Source organism: Aegilops tauschii, chromosome 1 (assembly GCF_002575655.3).
Source record: "Aegilops tauschii subsp. strangulata cultivar AL8/78 chromosome 1, Aet v6.0, whole genome shotgun sequence".
NCBI classification, from domain to species: Eukaryota; Viridiplantae; Streptophyta; class Magnoliopsida; order Poales; family Poaceae; genus Aegilops; species Aegilops tauschii.
Genome location: NC_053035.3, coordinates 445,023,119 through 445,046,469, shown reverse-complemented (window position 1 = coordinate 445,046,469; position 23,351 = coordinate 445,023,119). Strand labels below are relative to the sequence as shown.

General features: G+C 43.7%; 1 protein-coding gene, 2 non-coding genes and 1 pseudogene across 3 annotated transcripts; 2 read left to right on the top strand and 2 right to left on the bottom strand.

The window, feature by feature from the left end:
* Positions 1-6,262: 6,262 nt before the first annotated feature.
* On the bottom strand, positions 6,263-9,964 carry LOC109741070 (BAHD acyltransferase DCR). Its single transcript, XM_020300146.4, has 2 exons — positions 9,406-9,964; positions 6,263-7,461 (listed from the first exon to the last, which is right to left on the bottom strand). The coding sequence occupies exons 1-2, from the start codon at positions 9,859-9,861 to the stop codon at positions 6,574-6,576; spliced, it is 1,344 nt and encodes a 447-aa protein (XP_020155735.1). The 5' UTR covers positions 9,862-9,964; the 3' UTR covers positions 6,263-6,573.
* Positions 9,965-12,082: 2,118 nt separating this feature from the next.
* LOC109741080 (kinesin-like protein KIN-14K) lies at positions 12,083-15,420 on the top strand (annotated as a pseudogene).
* Positions 15,421-15,515: 95 nt separating this feature from the next.
* On the bottom strand, positions 15,516-15,588 carry TRNAF-GAA (transfer RNA phenylalanine (anticodon GAA)). The gene has a single exon. It is a non-coding gene; the product is annotated as a tRNA-Phe (tRNA).
* A 3,777-nt stretch (positions 15,589-19,365) lies between these two features.
* TRNAK-CUU (transfer RNA lysine (anticodon CUU)) lies at positions 19,366-19,438 on the top strand. Its single transcript has one exon. It is a non-coding gene; the product is annotated as a tRNA-Lys (tRNA).
* Positions 19,439-23,351: the final 3,913 nt, after the last annotated feature.

Genomic DNA, 23,351 nt, shown 5'->3' with positions numbered 1-23,351 from the left:
TCATAATTTCTTGGTATAAGGAGTAGGGAATAGCACTCACGCTAGCACCTATGTCACATAAACCATGATAACAATGATCCCCTATTTTAACTGAGACAACGGGCATGCCAACAAGAGGTATGTGTTTATCCTTTTTATCAGGTTTGGCAATTCTAGCAGCTTCTTCACAGAAGTAAATAACATGCCCATCTACATTTTCTTCCAAGAGATCCTTAACCATAGCAATACTAGGTTCTACTTTAATTTGTTCATCTTCTTTAGGTGTTCTAATATAACTTTTGTTGACTACAGTTGAAACCTTAGCATGTTCCTTTATCCTAACAAGGAAAGGTGGTTTCTCAATATAAGCAGTAGGAATAACTAAATCAACATTATAAAGTATAGTTTCCTCTTTAGCTAGTACCAGTTCTTTAACTTCTTCTTTAATAGGTGGATGATATTTAAACCACTTCTCTTTAGGGAGATCAACATGAGTAGCAAATGATTCACAAAAGAAGGCTACTATCCCAGAGTCAAGTCCATATTTAGTGCTAAAGTTTTGAAAAGCATCGGAATTCATAAAAGATTTAACACAATCATACTTAAGCTTAATACCTGACTCTTTACCTTCGTCGAGTTCCCAATCTTCAGAATTGTGTTTAATTCTTTCCAAAAGATCCCACTAGAATTCAATAGTCTTCTTCATGAAGGAACCAGTACAAGAAGTATCGAGCATGGATTGATCATCACGAGAAAGCCGAGCATAATAATCCTGAATAATAATTTCTCTCGAGAGCTCATGATTGGGGCATGAATATAACATTGACTTAAGCGTCCCCCAAGCTAGAGCGATACTTTCTCCTTCACGAGGCCAAAAATTATATATGTAATTCCGATCACTATGAACTAGATGCCTAGGATATTTTTTTGGTGAAACTCCAATTTCAATCGATTCCAATTCCAAGCTCCAATATCATCACATAGCCTATACCATGCCAATGCTTTTCCATTCAAAGATAAAGGGAAAACCTTCTTCATAACTTCATCTTCGGGTAAACCTGCAAGCTTAAACAATCCACAAATTTGTTCCACATATATCAAGTGCATATCAGGATGTTCGGTTCCGTCTCCTGCATAAGGATTAGCTAGCAGTTGTTCTATCATACCCGAAGGAATTTCATATTCAATATTTTTAGTAGGTTCAGTAGGTTGAGGGGTAGCTAATTGTGGTTCCGTTCGAGGTGATGATACCCTGAACAACCCCCTCAAAGGATTGTTCTCCATAGTAACAAGTGACAATAAATTTCAGCACACTATATAAATGTTTCCTTACCAAAGGCGCTTCACTCCCCGGCAACGGCGCCAGAAAATAGCCTTGATGACCCACAAGTATAGGGGATCAATTGTAGCTCTTTTCGATAAGTAAGACTGTCGAACCCAACGAGATGCAGAAGGAAATGACAAGTGGTTTTCAGCCAGGTAATGTCTGCAAGTGCTAAAATTGTAAGTAACAGAGTTGTTTGTTATGAGCTAAAATTGTAATGTCTGCAAGTGCTAAAAAAGGTGCAGCAAGGTAGCCCAATCCTTTTGAGGCAAAGGACAGGCCAAAACGGTCTCTTATAGTGAGAAAAGCGTTCTTAAGGGTACACGGGAATTTCATCTAGTCACTTTCATCATGCGTTGATCGGTGCTTAGGTGCTATTCTTACTTGAACAAACGTCCTACTTATGATTAACCCTCCCGCAAGCATCCGCAACTACGGGAAAAGTATTAAGAATAAATTCTAGCCATAGCATTAAACTTTTGGATCCAAGCGGTCCCTTACGGAATAGCGCATAAACTGGGGTTTAAGCTTCTGTCACTCTCGCAACCCATCATCTAATTAATACTCCACAATTCATTCCCTTAGGCCCAAATATGGTGAAGTGTCATGTAGTCGACGTTCACATGACACCACTAAGGGAATCACAACATACATACTATCAAAATATCGAACACACATCAAGTTCACATGATTACTTGCAACATGATTTCTCCCGTGACCTCAAGAACGAAAGTAACTACTCACAAATGGTAATCATGCTCAAGATCAGAGGGGTATTAAATAGCATATTGGATCTGAACATATAATCTTCCACCAAATAAACCATATAGTAATCAACTACAAGATGTAATCAACACTACTAGTCACCCACAAGCACCAATTTATAGTTCCGGTAAATAGACTGAACACTAGAGATGAACTAAGGTTTGAGATGAGATGGTGTTGTTGAAGATGTTGCTGAAGATAGCCCTCCCCAAGATGGGGGAGTTGTTGGCGATGATGATGACAATGATTTCCCCCTCCGGGAGGGAAGTTCCCCCGGCGAAATCGCTCCGCGGGAGGGAAAATGTGCTCCTGCCCAAGTTCTGCCTCGAGGCAGCGGCACTCCGTCCCGAAAGTCCTCCCCTTATTTTTTTCTTGGTCAAAATAACTTATATACCAGAAGATGGGCACCGAAGGTGGGCCTGGGTGAGCACAACCCACCAGGGCGCGCCCAGGTGGGTTGTGCCCACCTGGTGGGCTTCCTCTGGTACTTATTTGCTCCAATATTCATCAAATATTCTACAAAAATTCTTCGTGAAGTTTCAGCTTGTTTGGAGTTGTGCAGAATAGGTAGCCCGGCATAGCTTTTTCAGGTCCAGATTCCAGCTGCCGGAATACTCCCTCTTGGTGTGCACCTTGCAAATTATGAGAGAAAAGGCATTAGAATTACTCCAAAAAGCATTATTATGCATAAAAACATCATAAATAACAGTAAGAAAACATGATGCAAAATGGACGTATCAACCTACACATCAAACCACAATGGTGTTTCGTCAAGTTTGTTGTTTTAACCTTCTTCAAGGACCGGCCGCAGTCAAATTCGATTCAACTAAAGTAGGAGAAACAGACACCCGCCAGCCACCTTTATGCAAAACCAGTTGCATGTCTGTCGGTGGAACCTGTCTCATGTGCATGGACACGTAAGGTTGGTCCGGGCCGCTTCATCCCACAATAACGCTGAATCAAAATAAGACGTTGGTGGTAAGCAGTATGACTATCACCACCCACAACTCTTTGTGTTCTACGTACTCGTCCATCTCATCTACGCATAGACCTGGCTCATGATGCCACTGTTGGGAAACGTAGCATGCAATTTCAAAAAAAAATCCTACGCTGACACAAGATCTATCTAGGAAATGCATAGCAACGAGAGGGCAAGAGTGTGTCTACATACCCTCGTAGACCATAAGCAGAAGCGTTTGACAACGCGGTTGATGTAGTCGAACTTCTTCTAGTTCCGACCGACCAAGTACCGAACGTACGGCACCTCCGAGTTCTGCACACGTTCAGCTCGATGACGCCCCTCGTCCTCTTGATCCAGAAAGATGTCGAGGAAGTAGATGAGTTACGTCAGCACGACGGCGTGGTGATGATGGTGAAGTGATCCGCGTAGGGCTTCACCTAAGCACTACGAAGATATGACCGTGGGAGTAAACAGTGGAGGGGGGTGCCGCACACGGCTGTGCAATAGTCTGTTGTGTGCTAGAGGTGCCACCCACATATATATAGGTGGGGGTGGAGAGGAGAGGCAGCCAAGGAGGCGCCCAAGTAGGCCAAATCCTACTTGGGGCCTTCCTATGGCTGCCCCCCCCCCCTCCTTATTTGCCGGAGGGGGGAGGAAAGAGGAGGGATGAGGGAAGGGGGAGGCCGAATCCCACCTTTCCTTCTCCCTTCCCCTCTTTCTTTCTCCTCTGGTGCGGCCCATATGGGGGGCGCAGCAACCCCTGGTGGCTGATGTGTTTCCCTTCTTGGCCCATAAGGCCCATATCTTTTGTCGGGGTGCCCGGAACCCCTTCCGGTGACCCGATATGTACCCGGTACCCTCCGGAACACTTCTGGTGTCTGAATACCATCGTCCTATATATCAATATTTACCTCTCGACCATTTCGAGACTCCTCGTCATGTCCGTGATCTCATCCGAGACTCCGAACAAGATTCGGTCACCAAATCACAAAACTCATATAATACTAATTCGTCATCGAACGTTAAGCGTGCGGACCCTACGGGTTCGAGAACTATGTAGACATGACCGAGACACCTCTCCGGTCAATAACCAATAGCGGAACCTGGATGCTCCTATTGGATCCTACATATTCGACGAAGATCTTTATCAATCGAACCGTTATGACAACATACGTTATTCCCTTTGTCCATCGGTATGTTACTTGCCCGAGATTCGATCGTTGGTATCTTCATACCTAGTTCAATCTCGTTACCGGCAAGTCTCTTTACTCGTTCTGTAATGCATCATCCTGCAACTAACTCATTAGTCACTTTGCTTGCAAGGCTTCTTATGATGCACATTACCAAGAGGACCCAGAGATACCTCTCTGATACTTGGAGTGACAAATCCTAATCTCGATCTATGCCAACCCAACAAACACCTTCGGAGATACCTGTAGAGCATCTTTATAATCAGCCTGTTACGTTGTGACGTTTGCTAGCACACAAGGCATTCCTCTAGTATCCGGGAGTTGCATAATCTCATAGTCGAAGGAATATGTATTTGACACGAAGAAAGCAATAGCAATACAACTGAACGATCATAATGCTAAGCTAACGAATGGGTCTTGTCGATCACATCATTCTCCTAATGATGTGATCCCGTTATCAAATGAAAACTCATGTCCATGATTAGGAAACCTTAACCATCTTTGATCAACGAGCTAGTCTAGTAGAGGCTCGCTAGGGACACGTTGTTTGTTGTTTGTTTATGTATTCACACATGTATTAAGGTTTCCGATCAATACAATTCTAGCATGAATAATAAACCTTTAACATGAATAAGGAAATATAAAATAACAACTTTATTATTGCCTTTAGGGCATATTTCCTTCAATAACAAGGTGTCATTCGCAAAGAGTAAATGTAAAATTCATGGATCTCTCCTACACACCTTAACCGGATCACTTCTGCCACCCTGATCCCCTAGGTCCTCACCTCCATCCTCCTCCATACTTGTCTCCCCCTCTCCCACCACCCACAAAACCTCTCCCTCTACCTCCTTTCGTTCCACCACCACTGGGTCCAAGGTCCTAGAGTAGCCAATCCCCAGTTACAAGTGTTTGGATCATGAATACCGTCACTGTATTCTTTGACTACATGACCCATACACCCGCAGAAGATGAAAAATCTGAAAGTTTTTCATAATAAACATCGTATTTCTTCCTCTCTTTAAAAGTGATTGGCACAAATCTCACTAGTGGCTTGTTGATATCAACATAAACTCTTGCACGGAGAAAGCTCGACGGATTAATCTTTCCTTCATTGACCACCACCGTGATCGGTGGTTCTCCCACATTTGTGGCAACCTTCTTAGCCAAATCCTTCTTCCCTGTAAGACCATCGAGCAGTCCCTTGATTCTTGCCCGGACTTGGATTTTATCATAGGCATAGTCAGATATGTTATTGAAGCCATCATACTCCACTATAACCACGAGATCCTTCCTGAATAGCCAAGGGACCCCATCCATCACTCGTTACCAGTCACCCAAGCAATGACATTAGACTATGAACAAATTGACCTTTGTTGAAGGTCACTCCCTGGGCCGACACCCACGCGTTCCTCATCGCGTTTAGCAACATGGCATGGCTGAAGGGTCGTTGTGTATGAACCCTAAACAACCACAACCACCTTACCTCCTTGATCAACTCTTCAACCTCTTGTGAGAGATCCAAATCCTCTTCTTCCTCACCATGAAGGTGTTCAGTCCATCGAAATCGTCCTTCGGATGTGGGCCGAGGCCATAGCAATCCCACTCATCCCCATCAACATCCTCCCAATATGCTCTGTTGCTGCTTGCCTGCGCCTTCCCGAATTTCTCATCATGGATCAACTGATCATATGAGGAATCGCCGATCCCTCCCTTTCCACGACTCCCTTCTACCCCCGACGCCCGCAGCTCATACCCATCTTCCTTTCCTCCTTGCTAACCTTCATCGCATGTGGTTCCGCCATGCAGAACGTGGTCTCTCCTCACGGGCGACAAAGCCACCAAACCTTGAGGAATCCCTGGCGATCGGTGGTTGGATTACATGAACTTCGGCGCCGGCGCCAAAGGACAAGGTAGACCCTAGGCGAAAACCTAGGGGAAAAGAAAAACGTAATGTGATGATGATGCTTGGCGTGGTACCATAAACATCTTTGATGTATGCATCGCTTTTCAGAAATATGAAAAAGGAGTCTCCTAAAAAAATTAAAAAGGAAACACAATAGTTTAATTCAGAAGGGATGAGCCGAGTACGTGTAAACAAATATGCAAATCCTGTAGGCGGATTACATGCTACTACATGGCATTACATGGCTATTTGTGTGACATGACACGACAAATAGGATGGTGATCTTACACAAACTAATCGATCGATCCTTATTTAGCCGGAACAGATCCGCAGCAGTAACAAGCAAACACACACGCACTAGTGAAGATCGAATCAACGAAAGTGGCTAAATCACAAACCTTTGCTTAATTAAGCTCACTAAATATTGCAGGCAGCGGCGTGCAGGTGATCAGGCAGCCGCGACCTGCAGGAACTCCTCGTCCTTCTCGAGCCTCTGCATGGGCTCCGGCTGCAGCGCCAGCTCCACGTCGATGCCGCCGCTGTCGCCGCCGCGGCCCGGGTACAGGTACACCATCCCGTCGAACTTGTTGTTCCCGCCGCTGCGGACGCGCTCCGGCCTGCCGAACCCGAAGTCCACGTCGTACACGCGGAAGCGCGGCGAGCTGCCCACGGCCACGCAGTTGGGCCCGGCGTCGCTGTAGTGGAACAGCTTGGGCGCCGCCTCGTACTCGTCCAGCCTCCGCGTCACGGCGGCCGCGTCGTGCTCACCGATGGCCTTCTGCAGCATCCCCGCCGCCAGCTCCGGGGGGCCGCCCAGTAGCATCCCCGCCGGCACGCCCGTGAACACCGCCTGGATGAGGTTGCCGAAGTACGTCGCCGGCACAGGCGGGTCGAGGCGGGACCGGCAGTCGGCGAACACGGCGAAGACGGTGATGTCGGCGGGGCCCAGCTCGCGCGCGCGCGAGACGGACCGCCAGATGTGGGCGCCCAGGGACTGGAAGGCGGAGAAGGGCTTCGCGCCCGGGGGCAGCGCCGCGTTGGCGGCGGCCTTGATGCGGGCCACGACGGGCTCCGGGAAGGAGAAGACGCGGGCCACGAGCGGCTTCTTGGGCCCGTTGGGGTCCGTCTTCTCGTGCGCCTCCGCGGAGGCCGGCAGGGTGAGGCCGACGCGCACGGAGCGCGCCATGGCGCGGTTGTGGATCGGGAGCGCCGACGGGGCGGCGGCGCCGCGGCAGAGCTCCGCCCAGGAGCTCATGAAGTGCCACGTGGCGGTGCCGTCCAGCACGGCGTGGTTGAAGGCGCAGCCCACGGCGATGCCGTCCTTGAGCTTCGTGAACTGCAATGCAACCCCATCGTATGTGTCCATATTACTTTCAGTTTGAGGAAATTTGAACAAAATGAAGAAGAATATGGCAAATTTCAATATGAAAATTAAATTGCAGAAAGATGAACGTCTATAGCTGCTTATACTACTCGTACTAGCAAATAGTGTGCGTACGCGCAATGACCTACTATGCAATCAATAATGCTGGCCTACTGCTTGTCGGTCGATAAATCTACGTACTTATTCCGTCCTAAAATAAGTGTCTTTAATTTAATACAACTTTATTTAGGACCGATGAAACATTTATTACACACGGACCATGCATGTGTCAGAATCAGAATTCTGCCCCTTATTTACATCGCACGGCTGGAAAATGTGTCGGTGCACAACCTCTGCAGTTTGTTGATGTAATCATCTTAAAAGTATGTTATCCTTCCTCAGAAATAAAAAGTATACTGTCCTGATTTTTTTAAGTATACAGCTATACTGCGTCACCAAGCCAGTAGTGTAGCAATTGGATCAACATTTGGGGCCAGTATTTTTGACAACTTTAAAAATAAGCCATATCATTCCCAGTTTTTTTGAATAAGCCACATGTCTTATTCATTAGGACTTCTAAACTAGTTATGGGATAACTAATTTAGAAGTCTCCAAAAATTTAGAGGGTGGCTTATTTTTTAAGCTGGGGAGAGGCAGCTTATTTTTTAAGCCGCTCAAAAGAACTGGCCCAGATTTGCCATTTTAAACGGTACGTATAGCAATTTGAGTGTTTGGTGGCATTCCCTCTTCAACAATATATGGGCGCCAGAAGGCCAGAATGCACGTGTCGGCAAGACATGGGTGTGACAATGCCATTTGTAGGAATGAGAAATATTTGTTCAGATATTTTAAAATAGTGAACCTTGCATAGTTGTGTTGATAAATTCGAGCGAATTCTCAGTTTAGTAATTTATACTCCATGTCTTGCTTTAAGTGCATTGTAGTACTCAATAAAAATGCGCCAAATATGTAGATCTTGCAACCATGCTTAAGGTAGGGCGAAATCTAAATTTGTCCGCTGTTGTCCACCTCCCCCCTTGTTGACCATTGTCGCTTACCCGGCGCCACCACTAAAATGATCTAACCGGCTTAGCCGCAAGGGTTCGTCACCAGCTCGTATGGCGGGGCTACATATGCTCGATGACTCGCAGCTTCGTCACCATCAGTGAACAACCCCAAATTTCACAACAAAGCCTTGCTTTTATCCTTTTTTCCCAATGATTAGTAACTTTATGCCAGCATTTTGTTTGCTGATATTATTTTTTGGAGAGCCCCAATAACTAGTTTCTGAAAAATCCAGGTCTTTTTTATCATCTAAAATTTTTAATTCAAACTCTATTTGTAAAAAATAATAATTAAATGGTCACAAAAAACTACACACAGATGTTCTACCGGACATAATTCGTCTCTTCCCTTTTCGTTTTATTAGCAAAAGGCCCATAGAAAGTGCACATATAAGAGAGAGCTCTCTCAAAACCATGGTATGCATTTCCATGTATTAGTTAAAGCATTGTGTATGTGTTAGGGAGATCATTTGCACTCCGGTATAGTAGTAGGTAAGTCAGAAGGGACGCGAAATGACTTTAGTTTTGCTGATTTGTTGCACGATAACTTTAATGAAAACGTTACATTAACTTTTTCACTCAGGACTGGGTATCCATGCTGAAAAATGCCAGAGATGCAGTGTATTTTTTATTTTTAAAATGCCATGCATTCGATCATGATCCAATGGCTCTAAGGTCGTTCACTGGGAGAGAGCTCCCAGTGAACGTTCGCCCATCAGTATTTTCGAAAATAATGGGAGGCCGAAGGATTTCGTTCCCCGGACCGCTACTATGAACGCCCTTTCTTCCCGCACCATCATGCCAAAGGTACGGTTGCTAAGTGCTCAAGGTAGGGAGCTCCGGCGGTGCATACCTGGACAGCGAGCAGCGGGCGGCGGAGCCCCTCGAGGTTCATGACGCCGGTGTAGGGTATGAGCTGCTGCATGAGCTTCTCCGCCTCCTCGCCGCAGTCCTCGCCGGCGAGCTGGTCCACGGAGACGCCCTCGGCGGCGGCCTCGACGACCTCCGCGCCCTCCTCCCCATCGACGTACAGCGCACCGCCGTCGCCCTTCTCCTGGCGGATCCGGCCGGCGAGCGGGTAGAAGTAGGCGAGCGCGTCCCCGAGCGCGTCGGCCATGCGCGCGGTGACGTCCTGGAAGTCGCCGGCGCCCTGCGGGAGGCGGTAGAGGAGCAGCTTCTGGTTGTAGTAGAAGGTGATGTAGGGCAGGTCGAAGGTGGCGAGGGTGACCCTGGTCTTGGCCGGCGCCACCGTGCGGGTGCCGGTCACCGCGACGGCCATGGCGGCGGCGTCTCCGTTGTCCACGGCCATTGCTGTTTGTTTAATTGGTCTGTGATGTAAGCTGCGAGCGAGTGCCAGCGGGCTGCGCTGTGCTGTGCGTGGAATGGGAGCTGCTCTAGGGGAGTGATATAAAGGAGGGGCGGAGGTGGAGGTGCGGGCATTGATGGGGGAGGCAGATCGTGCAGGCTTTGGTTGTCATCTTGATGGGGGAAGGGAAGGACCAAGGCGATGGCCGTTGGGAGGGTGGTGGGACATTTATGGCGGCCTTGATGCACCCAGCTAATTGATCGACCGCCACCGCGCCCTTCCAAACCACCCGGAGCAGCGGTCGGTCGGGACGTGTGAAGAAGGACAAGGTAGCACGGTGGGAGACTTCACTACTAGTACTACCAGAGAAAATGTAGTGCAGAACATGTAACAGCAAGTGAACAGATGGTAGCGAGCTAAAATAGGACGCGGAGGAATTGATCCCGAGCTCATATGCTCCCGCATGAACAGTAAAATCAAAAAAATATCAAAAAATATCAAAAAATTCAATTTTTTTTTGGGAGAAACATTGACAAAAGTTCTAAGTGCCTGCAAAAATTCGTCGTGAAATCACATTCCTAGAAGGCATGGCAAAAAAAACAAAAACAGTACTCTGAAAAAGCTACTTTCAAAAGCATTTTGAAGCACTGAATTTGTTTTTTTTTTTTGCCACGCCTTACAGGAATGTGATTTCATGATGAATTTTTGCAGGCACTTAGAACTTTTGTCAATGTTTCTTTCAAAAAAAATTGGAATTTTTTGAATTTTTTGATATTTTTTTGATTTTACTGTTCATGCGGAGCATATGAGCTCGGGATCAAAAGATGACTTTCGGCTAAAATATTACTCCCTCCGTCCCATAATATAAGGGCACTCTTATATTATAGGACGGAGGGAGTACTACAGAATAGGTAGTAACAAAGCTAGGAAAATAGCGGAAATGCACTTTGGCACATGGGAGCATATGCTCCTGTTATTGGAAACATATTTTAAAATGTCAAAGAATTTCAAACAAAAAATTGACGTGTGCATCTCGATATTCTATGTGGGCATGCTAAGTTTTACGGAAAACCGACATTTTTGTGGTTTGTGTAAAAAGACAAAAAAAATCTAGTGAACAGCCATTTTCAACACCAAATTTTATCTTTTTCACACATGGCTCAAAACTATCAGTTTTCCACGAAACGACTTTGTGAGTATGTAGAATGTCGAGATGTATGCCTAAAATATTTTGCCAAAATTTTGTGACATTTCAAAATACGTATAAAACACATATTAAAAACCAGGAGCATATGCTCCTAGGTGCCAAAACGTCACTCTCAGAAAATACTGCAGAACATGCCGAGTACTACAATATAGACCAAGCAGTAGCAAGTGAAAATACCGAATATCCATTCCTGTGCCCAGGCTGATCTGCACCCGGTTAAGAAAAAATTCAAAAAAAAATCCAATTTACTTTTGCATGATAGATATTTTTTTGCGTGACGTGTGCTCCAAATTTCAGATCATTTTGACATATGAGTAGTTCTCAGCAAAAAGACAAATTGGGTCAGAACAGTACATGAACAGTAAACTTTTTTACAGACCTCGAGTTTACTTTTTTTTTTTGCTAAAACCTATTCAGATGTCCAGATCTGCAATTTGAAGCGGACGTCACACGTCAAATTATCTACCATGAATTTTTCTTCTATTTGTTTTGAATTTTTTTTCTTCAGCGCGGTGCAGATGAGTATGGACACCGGATCGCTGCTCAAGTGAAAATACTCGACATTGCTTTCTTCTCTAGTAGAGGGAAGGCAAAAGAGAGAGCATCTAAATTATAGTAATAGAAATAAAAAAGTTCAAATATACTTGAGTCATAAATAATATGCATACAGAAATAACTTACTTTTAAAATTGTGTTCATGTAATTAAAATAATGTTCACGAATTATCAAAATTTACGTATAATTAAAAAAGTGTCTATTTGAGGAATATTGTTTGGGGGAACACTAGGCTCCTAGTTAATTTTCTATTCCTATTTTTGTATTTAAGTTTATTCAAAAATTAATCTTTTGGCATACACATAAACTTTATTGAAACACGTGAACACATTTTAAATCTACATAACATTTTTGAAAAGCATGACCACTTTATATAATACATGAATATTTTATTAAATATGATTTATTTTTTCTAAAATTATGAGACTGTATTTATTTTTTTAGAAAAATATTAATATTTTATTAAATATGTGAACACTTTTGAAAATATTCTCTTTTCCTAGACAATATAAGAGTATTTTGTCGTGTGAGACCATTTCTTCCAGGCCAAGATAAAAAAATCAACTACTATTAACTACATTAGTGAAAGTAGTGAGCTCCTGATTTCAAATCCGTTGAAGCGAGGAAAAGATGTACACTGTCAAAGGGTGAAAAGATGTATACTGGATGTTGAGTTTAGCAAAGTGTATATCTCATTTGCTTCTCAGGGTACAATTTTATTATAATAATAGTTTCCTTTTTTATAATAATTCTCTAACTAGCTATTTTTCTTCCCAATTCACAGTCGATGTTTTTACCGATACTCAGCCGTTGATTTGGCCAGTTCTCGGTGGATTCAACGTTTGTATTTTTGCGTATGGTCAAACTGGTTCTAGAAAAACTTACACCGTGGTACTGACTCTAGTCTTGAGAATCATGGTTAAATTTTTGTCGTACACTGTATAATTATCAGTTCCCTATTTTCTATATTTTTTTCACTTTCCAAACGGGACCCAGTACATCAATGAAAGATTGGGTCGTCAATTACAAGGATTTAAATGATCTATTTGATATTTCACTAAGTGGGATAAGTATTTTCTCGTACGAGACGGGGGTACAGATGGTTGAGACGTACAACGAACACATTCGTGATCTTCTGTCAATCAATATTGCACACAAACAATATCCTTTGATACTCTTGCACATATTTTTCCGTTACATTTCTTGCAATCATGCCTTTTTTTATTGTATTCTTATTATTAGAATAGTAAAGTAATAATGGTACTCATTAACATAAATAAAGACTTGATGTTTTAGACTTCTCAGCCTATTGGACTCGTTTTACCTGATGCGAGCTTATATCCAGTTGAATCAACATCATTGTTTTAGACTTGATGGAAATTGGACTAGCAAATAGAGCAGTTGGTGCAAGAGCTGTAAATGAAAGAAGCAGCCGGTCCTACAGGTTGACTGAACCATGAACAAGATTTATATTATATTTATCGTTATTCTCTCTAATATGGATTTGTCAAAAATATATTATTACATGTAGCATTCTAACCATGCATGTTCCAGGGTTGGATATGAAGATTGGATCCACCTCTAGAGGATGTCTACAGCTCGTTGATCTTGCTAGCAGTGAAAGAGTAGAGCAGTCCGAAGCAATGGGAGATAGGTGAAAAGAGGCTCAACATATTAACAAATCACTCTACTTTAGGTGATGTGATTTTTGCCCTGGCACAGAAAAAATGCCCATGTGCCCTAAAGCAATCAGCAAAGCTCACACAAGTTCTTCAAAGCTCTCTTGGTAATCGATTGTTTACTTGCTGATAAATCATGCATTTGGAGGCTTTATGTGATGTTATAATTATTTATTCAAATATTCTATCACAAGGGGACAAGCGAAGACATTAATGTTTGTGAAATAAATCCTGACGTTGAGTCATATTTAGAAACAAATAAGCACTTTAAAGTTTGCTAAAAGAGTTTTTGGAGTAGAGTTAGGTGCGGCAAAACTACAAAGAGGGAAAGGATATCAAAGCGTTGCTCGAACAGGCTCTTATACTTTAGCCTCTCTCTAACTCATCTTGAACCGGAGTTTGTTTTCCTTTTTCCGCACATGAGAAACTGTTTTAGTAACTCAGTCAGCTCCCTTGTATCTTTTGTTCGCTCATGCTTGGTGGCCTTGTGTATTCCTGGCCGGTTGATGGCTTTGTTAATTCAAAGCCGGGCTCTTCTCGAGCCTTCGTTCTAAAAAAGAAACTGTTTTAGTCAGGGAATAAAAGTAGTGTGTAAACTAAAAGGATAGATTTACATATAAATGTGATATTAAATTGTGAACATTATCCTAAAAGCCAAAGAAAGATATTTTCATTCCATGATCACTTCTAATCTCAGGTTGGAACCGATTTTAGGACTCAAGTGATTTTCATATACATCCTCTGATCCATAATAAGTGTCGTGGTTTTAATCGGAGGGAGTACTTACTTATAACTACGGTTGGTAAGGTGTTAAACCATAAAAAATACAGTTCAGACGATGTATCAAAACATTGTGAAGAATAGCAGTAAAATAGCAGGAGTTTATTTACTGTTGGGTTATGTTACACATTTCTCGACATTCTTGATGGTATTGATTTCTGGCATGTGCGCTAGTACTGACAAATAATGAATACAAACCTACAGAAAAAGCTCAGACTTGAATAGCTTGGGAACTCCTGCTATTTTTACTTTTGGGGGTTAACTAGATAAATGCCACTCCAGTTATGTCGATTCAGAGAAATGCCACTACTATTTTCCTCTTTGTAAAAATATCAGCACAAATTTTGAATCAATTAGAAAGAAAGAAAATATGAATTGCTAAGTTTCCATAGGACCATAGATAAAATGAGGGCTTGCAATATAACTGTTGGATACGTATGGTTCAAGTTTTATACTCCCTCCGTTCCTAAATATAAGTTTTTTGAGAGACAAAATGGGCTACATACGGAGCAAAATGATACAATCTAAAATACGTCTATATACACCCGTAAGTAGTTTATATGAAAATCTCTAAAAAAACTTATATTAAGGAACGGATAGATATAATACTAATTGAAACTTCAAAGTGGTCGTTTGCAGTTGCTGTTAACTTCTGGTCCTGACAAAGATTTTCTCATATTACGGATATAAGCTGTTGTTTGAGCTTTTCTAGATTTCATCCTTGAAAGACACTATTTCACAACTTGCAAAATTTCACGTTGAGGTTCATATAATTTTTGTTTTGTATCTACTAATAATGTTTGTTAAAAAATTTAAATCAGAACCAATAGTCAATTCTCCTAAATAAAATGAGAATTGACAAATCAGGCCGTACAAGCACTCCATCCAACCAGTTGGCGGGAGGCTCTTCGTCAGCCAGGTCAACCAAAAGATGGCAGAGACGAGAACGTACTGAAGTAGAGCACGTTCCAGCTGCTCACTGTTACTCGACGAGACGAGAAAGGTAGAAATGGTTGGGTGGTAGTTGTAGGATAACAGTATGGTTGTAACTCAAGAGATGTGAAACACAAACTGCTGACAAGAGTACAAGGCTATGATATGTGATCCCTGTTTCGCTTCTGACGGGGATGCTTGCAATGTTCAGACTTTAGAGGATCCTCGCATTGTATTTGTTCTGCGGCGACAAGGGTTAGATGTTGTGGTCTCTTGCCGTCTGACGATCAAGAACGAAAAAATATTGGAATATTGGTACACTCCTGGTTCAGTTTCAATGTACATGATCATGACAACTGGTCTGCTCTCTCTTTTCAGGCTCTAGTCTACATTCAGGCTTCAGTCTAAGAGTTGTTGATAGAAAAAGAAAGGAAATCACACTAGTCAGAGAGACCGCTCTGAGACTTGCAGAGTTTTCAACTAAAAAAAAAAGAAAAATACAATGCGGTGAGCGTGGATCGAACACGCGACCTTCAGATCTTCAGTCTGACGCTCTCCCAACTGAGCTATCCCCGCTTGTGTGTTTCTTGTTTATTACAGCTTCTAGGAACGTATGTTAATGAATATGGCAGGTTCTGCTTCCAACCCTGTAGTGCATGAATCGTCCCTATCCACTGCTAATATTGGGAGTTCATGTTTCTCATTATCTACAACCCAAAGGGTCTTCCAGAAAAGATCATAGATTAACGATATGTTGAGAGGTGTGACAGCCAATGTTGGGAGCTCATGTTTCTCATTATCTTTTCTCAGTGACGTGTTCAGTTTTATGGTACCCTAGGTTTAGAGAATGCACCCGGGGACATTTGAAATCTGATTCATGTCAAGGAACAATCACAATGTCGTGACTCATACATTATCGCATGTGTGTGCTTCCTCTGGTGATTCTATCTAGCGCAATGTAACTCCGGACTGTGTCCGGAAAACTCTTTGTGATGATATTTTATAGTCATTAAAGAGCGGCATTCTTCTATAAAAAAATGATGCGAGCATCCATTGTTGCGAAACATATATAAAAGCAACCAACAATCACCATAAGATCTAATAAACTCCTATCACCTAAGGGCATGTACAATGGTTGATAAGATAGTCTTATCTTAAGTTTTGCATGTAATCTAGAGATGACAAAAAAAAAGTGTCTACAATGGGTCATCTATAGCATTATCTTCAATAACTAGCTATTCCTAAAAACGTGGTGAGACATATTGTGCTAAGTGATCATCTATTGTCTTCTCAAAAGACAAGCCTTTTCTTATGAGTTCTCTCTCCTCCATCTCATCATTTATCCTACGTGGCACTCGTAAGATAACACCATTGTACATGCCCTAATGTGTTTTCAAGACCGCGGCTGAATCCCTCCATAGAGACATAACAAAGACAACGTCGATCGAACATCGGCATGGCTGCATCCTAAGTTTGTCGGCGGGCGTAGTGTCATCACCCCCTGAAGAGTATAGATGACGACACTGATCTAACCATCATCAACATTAAGCAAACAGAGGTGTACCCTCATCCATAACTAGATCTGACACAGCCGTCGGTGCTTCTAGCACTTCCATCTTACCTCCACCGGCAAAAAAATATCATTGACCTAATAAAGTCACTCCAAGAAGATCACTTGGGCCGCCCCTACCACCAGTGGCGAATCTACTAGGGGGGCTTTAACAGGCTCAAGCCCCCCTCCGACGTTGCAATTTTTTTACTAATAGTCTCAAGGCCCAACCTAGCCACTTGCCAGCCCAGCCCAACACATGTCCGCACGACACAAGCAGCCCAGCCCCCATTTCTTTCTAGATTCGCCACTGCCTACCACCATACATATAGGGTGAAGAGTTTGATGAAACCAAACTCCTGACACATCACCTAATAGCTTTGGTTGTCCAGATCCATGCGGCAAATCATTTACATGCTTGCCACCGGCGTTGAAGCAAATACCATTGGGAAGGGGAGAAGGATGGAGGCACTTATTCCATCAATGTGTTGTCATTTTTTTGCGGGATAATGTGTTGTCGATGCTGCCGAGTTCTCATCCGCCTCTGGATAGTGACCGGAGGTGGGTGGGAACGACGACCTTGTGGGAGAAGTGAAACGAAACGTAGATGCCTTTTTTCATGGGGAGAAAGAAACTGATAATGCCCACAATCGAAAAAGAACAAGACAATGCCCATAATAAAAAATATTGATAACGCGAACCTATGGTTGGTTGGCTAGGTGGACAGTGGTATCCCAGCCCATCAGAATTCAAGTCATTTTTCTCGAATATGCACGAGTGTGCATATAATATATTAAATAAGAAAGGCGAAGAACGCCTCCACCGGTCATTTACAACTCATCGTGATACAACTCACAGATACAAATACAACTCCACTCCACCCTACACCTAGGCTACTCCTCGCCAATGCTCCACTGTATTAGACCTGCAAACACATAATCTACGTTCCCTTTGATCAGTCCAGCCAGCGACCAAGTTCTGCCTTCCGATGAGATTTTATGCAAAGAGCACCAACCGAAGGCGAGGCACCGTCAAACACGACCACATTCCTGTGCTTCCACAGTTCCCACATCGTCAGTAGTAGTAGCGTGTGGAGGTCCTTCTTAGTTATGGTGGGTAACCCTTGTTTACTGCAAAGCCAATGCTGGAGGGAATCTTCTGGAGTAGGTGTCCAGTCCAGCTTCTCCAAAGCCTGACATAACCCTGCCCACACCGTTCTGGCGAAGGCACAAGTTAACATCACATGTTCAATTGTTTCTTCCTCTTGATCGCAAAGGGGGCACTTGTCTTGATGCGGTAGTCCCCTCCTGGCAAGTCGATCGGATGTCCAACATCTATTGTGGAGGGCTAGCCACGTGAAAAAATTGCATTGTGTCGGAGCTCTCGATTTCCAAGTGAGGCCCACAGTGGGTATGATCTCTCTGCCCCAAAACCTGGCTGCATATGCCGACCTCACAGTCTTTCCACTCGTCTCCCAAGACCAAGAGAAGCTGTCCGGGGCATTGTTCGTTGGTTCCCAATTCGGAATCCTCTGCCAAAGCTGTAGGAATTCCTGTAGAGCTTCCGCACCCAAGTTGGGGCCAACACTCGTATCCCACATCCCGTTCTCCACCACCTGCCCAAGCATGCTTGTCCTTCAAACACGGCATGGCACCAAGTCATAGATGGCTGGTGCAAGCTCCTGTATCCTCCTCCCGTCGATCCATCGATCTTTCCAGAAGGGAGTGTTCATTCCATTCTGTGCATTGCATCTAGTGGCCCCTTGGAATAGTTTCATCGATTCGTCAGGCACTTTGATTGAGAACTCACTCCAAGGTCTGCTACTATCCGTCTGTTGTAGCCATGGCCACCTGGCCTGCATAGCTATGTTCAGCCACCTCATATTGGGCCGACCTAGACCTCCTGCCCATTTTGGAGCGCACACAACCTCCCATGCCACTGTACAGTTACCACCATTTGCTTCGGCTTTTCAACACCACAGAAATCCCATGCACACCTTGTTCATTGCGGCGATCGTCTTGATAGGGAGATCCAAGACCATCATAGCGTGTATGGGCATTGCACACAAGACAGAGTGCACCAAAGTAAGCCTACCACTCTTTGGCATGAGAGAAGCCTTCCACTTCGGCAAACGGTTCGCCATCTGGTCTACCAGATATTGAAGTTGTGTAGATGATTGCTTTCTTAGGGACAACGGAAGTCCAAGATATCGAACCAGAAAGGAGGCCAATGGACACCCCAGCTCCGTGCTAGCCATATTGATGCTTTGGTCCGAGCAGCGTATCGGCAATGCCACCGATTTGCCCATGTTAATGTGCAGTCCCGACGCCTCCCCAAACAGGTCAAAGATGCACTTGCAAATCGCAAGGTCCATGGGCTCCGGCTTGACAATGGTGCTCGAATATTATTGGATTTATTTCAAGTCTTATGGCGATGTGCATTCAGTGGGGGGGAGACATTCCCAACGACTACGAAGTCGTTTGTGGCGATTTCGCCAATCCTAATATGATGTGTCGATTTATTTCAGGTCTTATGGCGATGTGCATTCAGTGGGGGGAGACATTCCCGTCGACTACAAAGTCGTTTGTGGCGACTTCGCCAATATTAAAATGATGTGTCGGTTCAGTCTCTTCGATATGCTCATAGAGGTAGGACGTACGTGCGTGCATTCATAGGGATAAATTTATGAGCATTTGCATCGGTACTGTGTTAAATAAAATACCATAAAAAATGCTTAATACATCCGTCGCTCGTTACATTATGAACTCTCACCATATAAGCTATAATTAGATAATATGCACCAAGCCCGTCTAGCTCAGTTGGTAGAGCGCAAGGCTCTTAACCTTGTGGTCGTGGGTTCGAGCCCCACGGTGGGCGACATGTTGCTATTTATGTAGATCACAGTGTCCGCCTTTTTTTTCCCGGCCCTCACAGTCAGAAATGTCCATCGTCTCGTTCATACGAAGAAGATCCCTCACCTTCTTCAGCTTCCTCCGGCTGAACGGCCAGCTCAAATGCCCATGATCTACTCCATATCCAGCAGCCAAACAAACTTTTTCCCACGGCAGAACACGTAAGCAGTCCCTCCTGGCGTCGCAGCGAGGCCGTCGTCTGTTCCGCGGCGCTGGCAGCTCCTGCACGGCTGCCTCCGGTGGCGGCGCAGCAGTACCCGAGCAGCTCGCTCAGCGGCGTCACCACCAGGATGGCTACGAACATTACGTAAAAACGTCGGCGTGCGTGCGAAAGAAACACTCAGCTGTGCTGCCCAACATTTCAGTGATGTAATTCGATCGAAGCCGCGCTTGTATTTGTACAGTACCTGAGCCGACGAAGTACAGCATCCAGTGCGGACTCTACTACAGCTACACCTTCACGTACCGTTCATCATCGTCAGGCTCCGTTCTCTGAAAGGTTTTACGGGTTACCCAGAACAATGCCTGTAGCTTAAAACTGAATGTTCAGAGGTTTGTCCTCGCCTCTTTGATGCCGGACGACAGGACGGCCACGTTCTCCCCCAGGATCGGCAGCCTGTAGGTGCACCCGGAACTGCCCGGCAACCGTGAGTACGTTGTTGACGCCATATTTTAGCATGGCAGCAAATGCAATTAAGATAGCATCAAATGTAAAAGGTTTCAACATGAAAGGTCTTTGTATCGTTGAAATGGACGATTTTGATATTTTGGATCATCTTCATCTGAGGTTGTATGCAAAAGTTACAGCCAAAACTGCACGCCGCAGCATCAGATGACTGGACTATGACTTGTTGTATGCAACTAAGCGGAGAAAAACTTTCCCCTCTTCGCCCGCGTCTCTTCCGCGAAAGACCAGGAGAACCCTAGTGCGCATTCAGCCCCCGACCACATCCCCGCCTCCGACAAAGTCTGGCCGGCGGTGGCGATGGCGGGGCTCCTCCCTCCCCCTTTCATGCCCGATGGAGCGGGGCGTGGTGGATCGAAGCGGGGCGGGGGTGCTGTGACGTGTGGCGGTATCCCGTGCGGTTGGTACTAAGTTTTTCATTCTTATATTTTGGCATAGAAAAATAGAATAATTTTCCAAACTAGAAAAAGAATATGTAAATTGGTTAATGGTCGAATCCTTGCACCGACGGGCCCAAACAAGGCGGCCACTGAGCTTTCAAGCTGGGGATGTACACCCCCGGCACCAGCAACACACCCCTCTGCGGGATGCCGTGACTAAGCTTGTTTGTGGCCTAAAGCCGTACATGGTATTGCCAGAGGCTCCGTTCTACCGGGTGAGGGGGGAATGGGGCGTAGCAGCAACATCTGGCTCCCAATGCAAAGATCTCGAGACCACAAATCCGGTTCACAAACTCTTTAGCCCTCCGATGCGCTGGAGTTACAGGCGCGCGCGACCACGCCAGGCTGACGGAGCGTCCGAGAGGGCTGCCTTTTAGACAGGTGCTTGTGTTGGTCAACTAGCGATGTGGGACTAATTGTTCGACGAGGGTCACATGCACGTAACATCAGATGCACCCCAAGATTTGCACTAGACACCTTCTCCTAACAAACTGCTGCCCTTCCCCTAAAAAAACAAAAAACAAACTGCTGCCCTCATCTCAAAAGAAGTAATAAATAAATAAATAAACTGCTGCCCTCCGTGGGTAGTTGGATGGGCCAGTTAGGCTAGCCCAATTTCCCACTACTCTATTTTCTTTCTACTGCTTTTTTTTCTTTCAAAAGTGCACTTATTTGTTTGAGAATACATCACCTAAAAAATCGATTGAGAGTACACTGCAATACAAGGTTGGTGAATTATTTTCGTACATCTTTTTATATTACCCTGTACATATTTTCTATTAATATAAAATTATACCGTAAAAGACATATTTTCATAGAATTTAAAGTCTATAAGGACATTTTAAACCCTTCCTCTTACTTTATGCCATGGCCACAACATCCAAAATAATCAAGATTGGTTTAATAAAATAGGCATCCACAAACACATATTTTTAGAGATTCAAATATTTTTGCATCACGCTTTATAAATTTCAATAGCGCAATTTTTCACTGAAACATTAGTGACTGTTTTGTTGCAGCACCGATTACTTGCCAGCAAACTCCAACTATTATCATTGCAATACGATGCAACTATTACCATGATGTTACTTTTTTTTCATTGTAATTTGTACAATGTATTGCAAGAAAAACTAAATTCTTGCAATCATCATAGTCATTCCAAAGTACATAACTATTACCAACTTCTTTTATCTGTTGCAACATGCTGACTATTGTGCAAAGAAATTTTAAGTCTCGGAACAGTCAGAATCGTCATGAAATATACTAATTATTTCCACAAATTAAGAAATTTGGCAATAGTGAGCTATTTATGGCGAATGAATTCAGAATGCAGCCATGGCTAAACATTTTGGCAATAAAAAAATGTACTATTGCCATGAAATAAGTAATTGTGTCAATAACTAAATTATATTGCACAATATTTATAGTTTTGTCACTATTTAGATATTGCAATATTTGGTATTCATTGCAACTAATTGGTTGTGATAGACCATTTGTGGTTGGTTATATGTGTTATCTGGGATGAGCAAGGAAACTTTCTTGTGGCATGGAATCGTGCAATCGTCAACACTCTTAGTAGTTGATCGGTTCAAACAAAAGCTATTGGAGATAGTATCCTCCCAGTCATATAGATTGGTTTGCAATCTTTATGTGGACATTGATGCTTTATGTGCAAGAAGTCCTTAGCTCTGAAGGTCTCTGCACTGAAGGTAGAGCACATATACAAGGATGGTTGAAGCTTTCTAAATACCTTGACATTATTTTTTATGAAGAAGCTCTCGATTTATATTAAAGATTCCAGTGATACAAGACATCCCAAAGAAGAAAATTACAACTCGATTCTTCAGAGAGCCAAATAAACTCTAAATACCTTCACATGCAACCTATACACATTGTCATTGTGACATAAAAGGGTTTATATGAGTTCACTAAGGTGGTTATACACAGGGATCGGGTCAGATCTGTCCTGAAGACCCTCCTGATTTCCTCATTATGATCCTGGTGAAGTATGCAACAACCATTCAATAAAATATGCAACCTTTTTTTTGCATGTAACCATCATTTAATAAAATTTTGTATGAAGTTAAAAAAAGGCAGGAGCCACTATTTGACCGCCATGGGGCTGAATTCTACCATTTTTCTAGAGTCTATGAATTTTATTTCAATTTTTACAATGGACCACATGGAACCACGGAAAATTTAGGCAACCATTAATACACCAGATAATGCTTAGAACACAAGGTGTATAGGCTGTTGGTTGTGCCTAAAAATAATTTTTGTTGCAAAGGCAAACCGTACTTACCTAAATCACAGTCAGCATTCAGATCGATCGCGGCTCGCATTTCTGACTTTTGCAGAAGGTCAAGGTCTCATACCATTTTGAGGCTCTCGATTAACCGCCTTCTTCATTTTGTCACATCACTGCTACTAATTCCCTCAAATTTTCTCTTGCGTACCACACAAGTTTGGGCAGGCAACTTCCACCAAAGTGTTCTTCATGGGATCTTTTTGGGAGTACATGGTGTTCTGACTACTAATAGGTGCCAAAATTAAGCATGCATACATATTCTTTCTAAGAGATCTTAGACACGTATGTGAGCCTACTTAGACCACAGGTTGCATACTAAACACCACCGGAAATACTTAACAGGTGATGTTGGGCGTTAGCTGTTTTGTTTGAGGTGGACAGAGGCCGGCTGTGTATAATTGGTGGGCTGTACCATTAAACTCGGACAGTGATATCAAGCTTATCA

What these genes read in the sequence shown, in the direction of transcription:
- LOC109741070 (XM_020300146.4), bottom strand. Translation starts at nt 9,861, where the DNA reads ATGGCCGTGGACAACGGAGACGCCGCCGCCATGGCCGTCGCGGTGACC. An exon ending in GCCCGCTGCTCGCTGTCCAG is followed by an intron (nt 7,462 to 9,405) that starts GTATGCACCGCC and finishes GTTGCATTGCAG; the next exon opens with TTCACGAAGCTCAAGGACGG.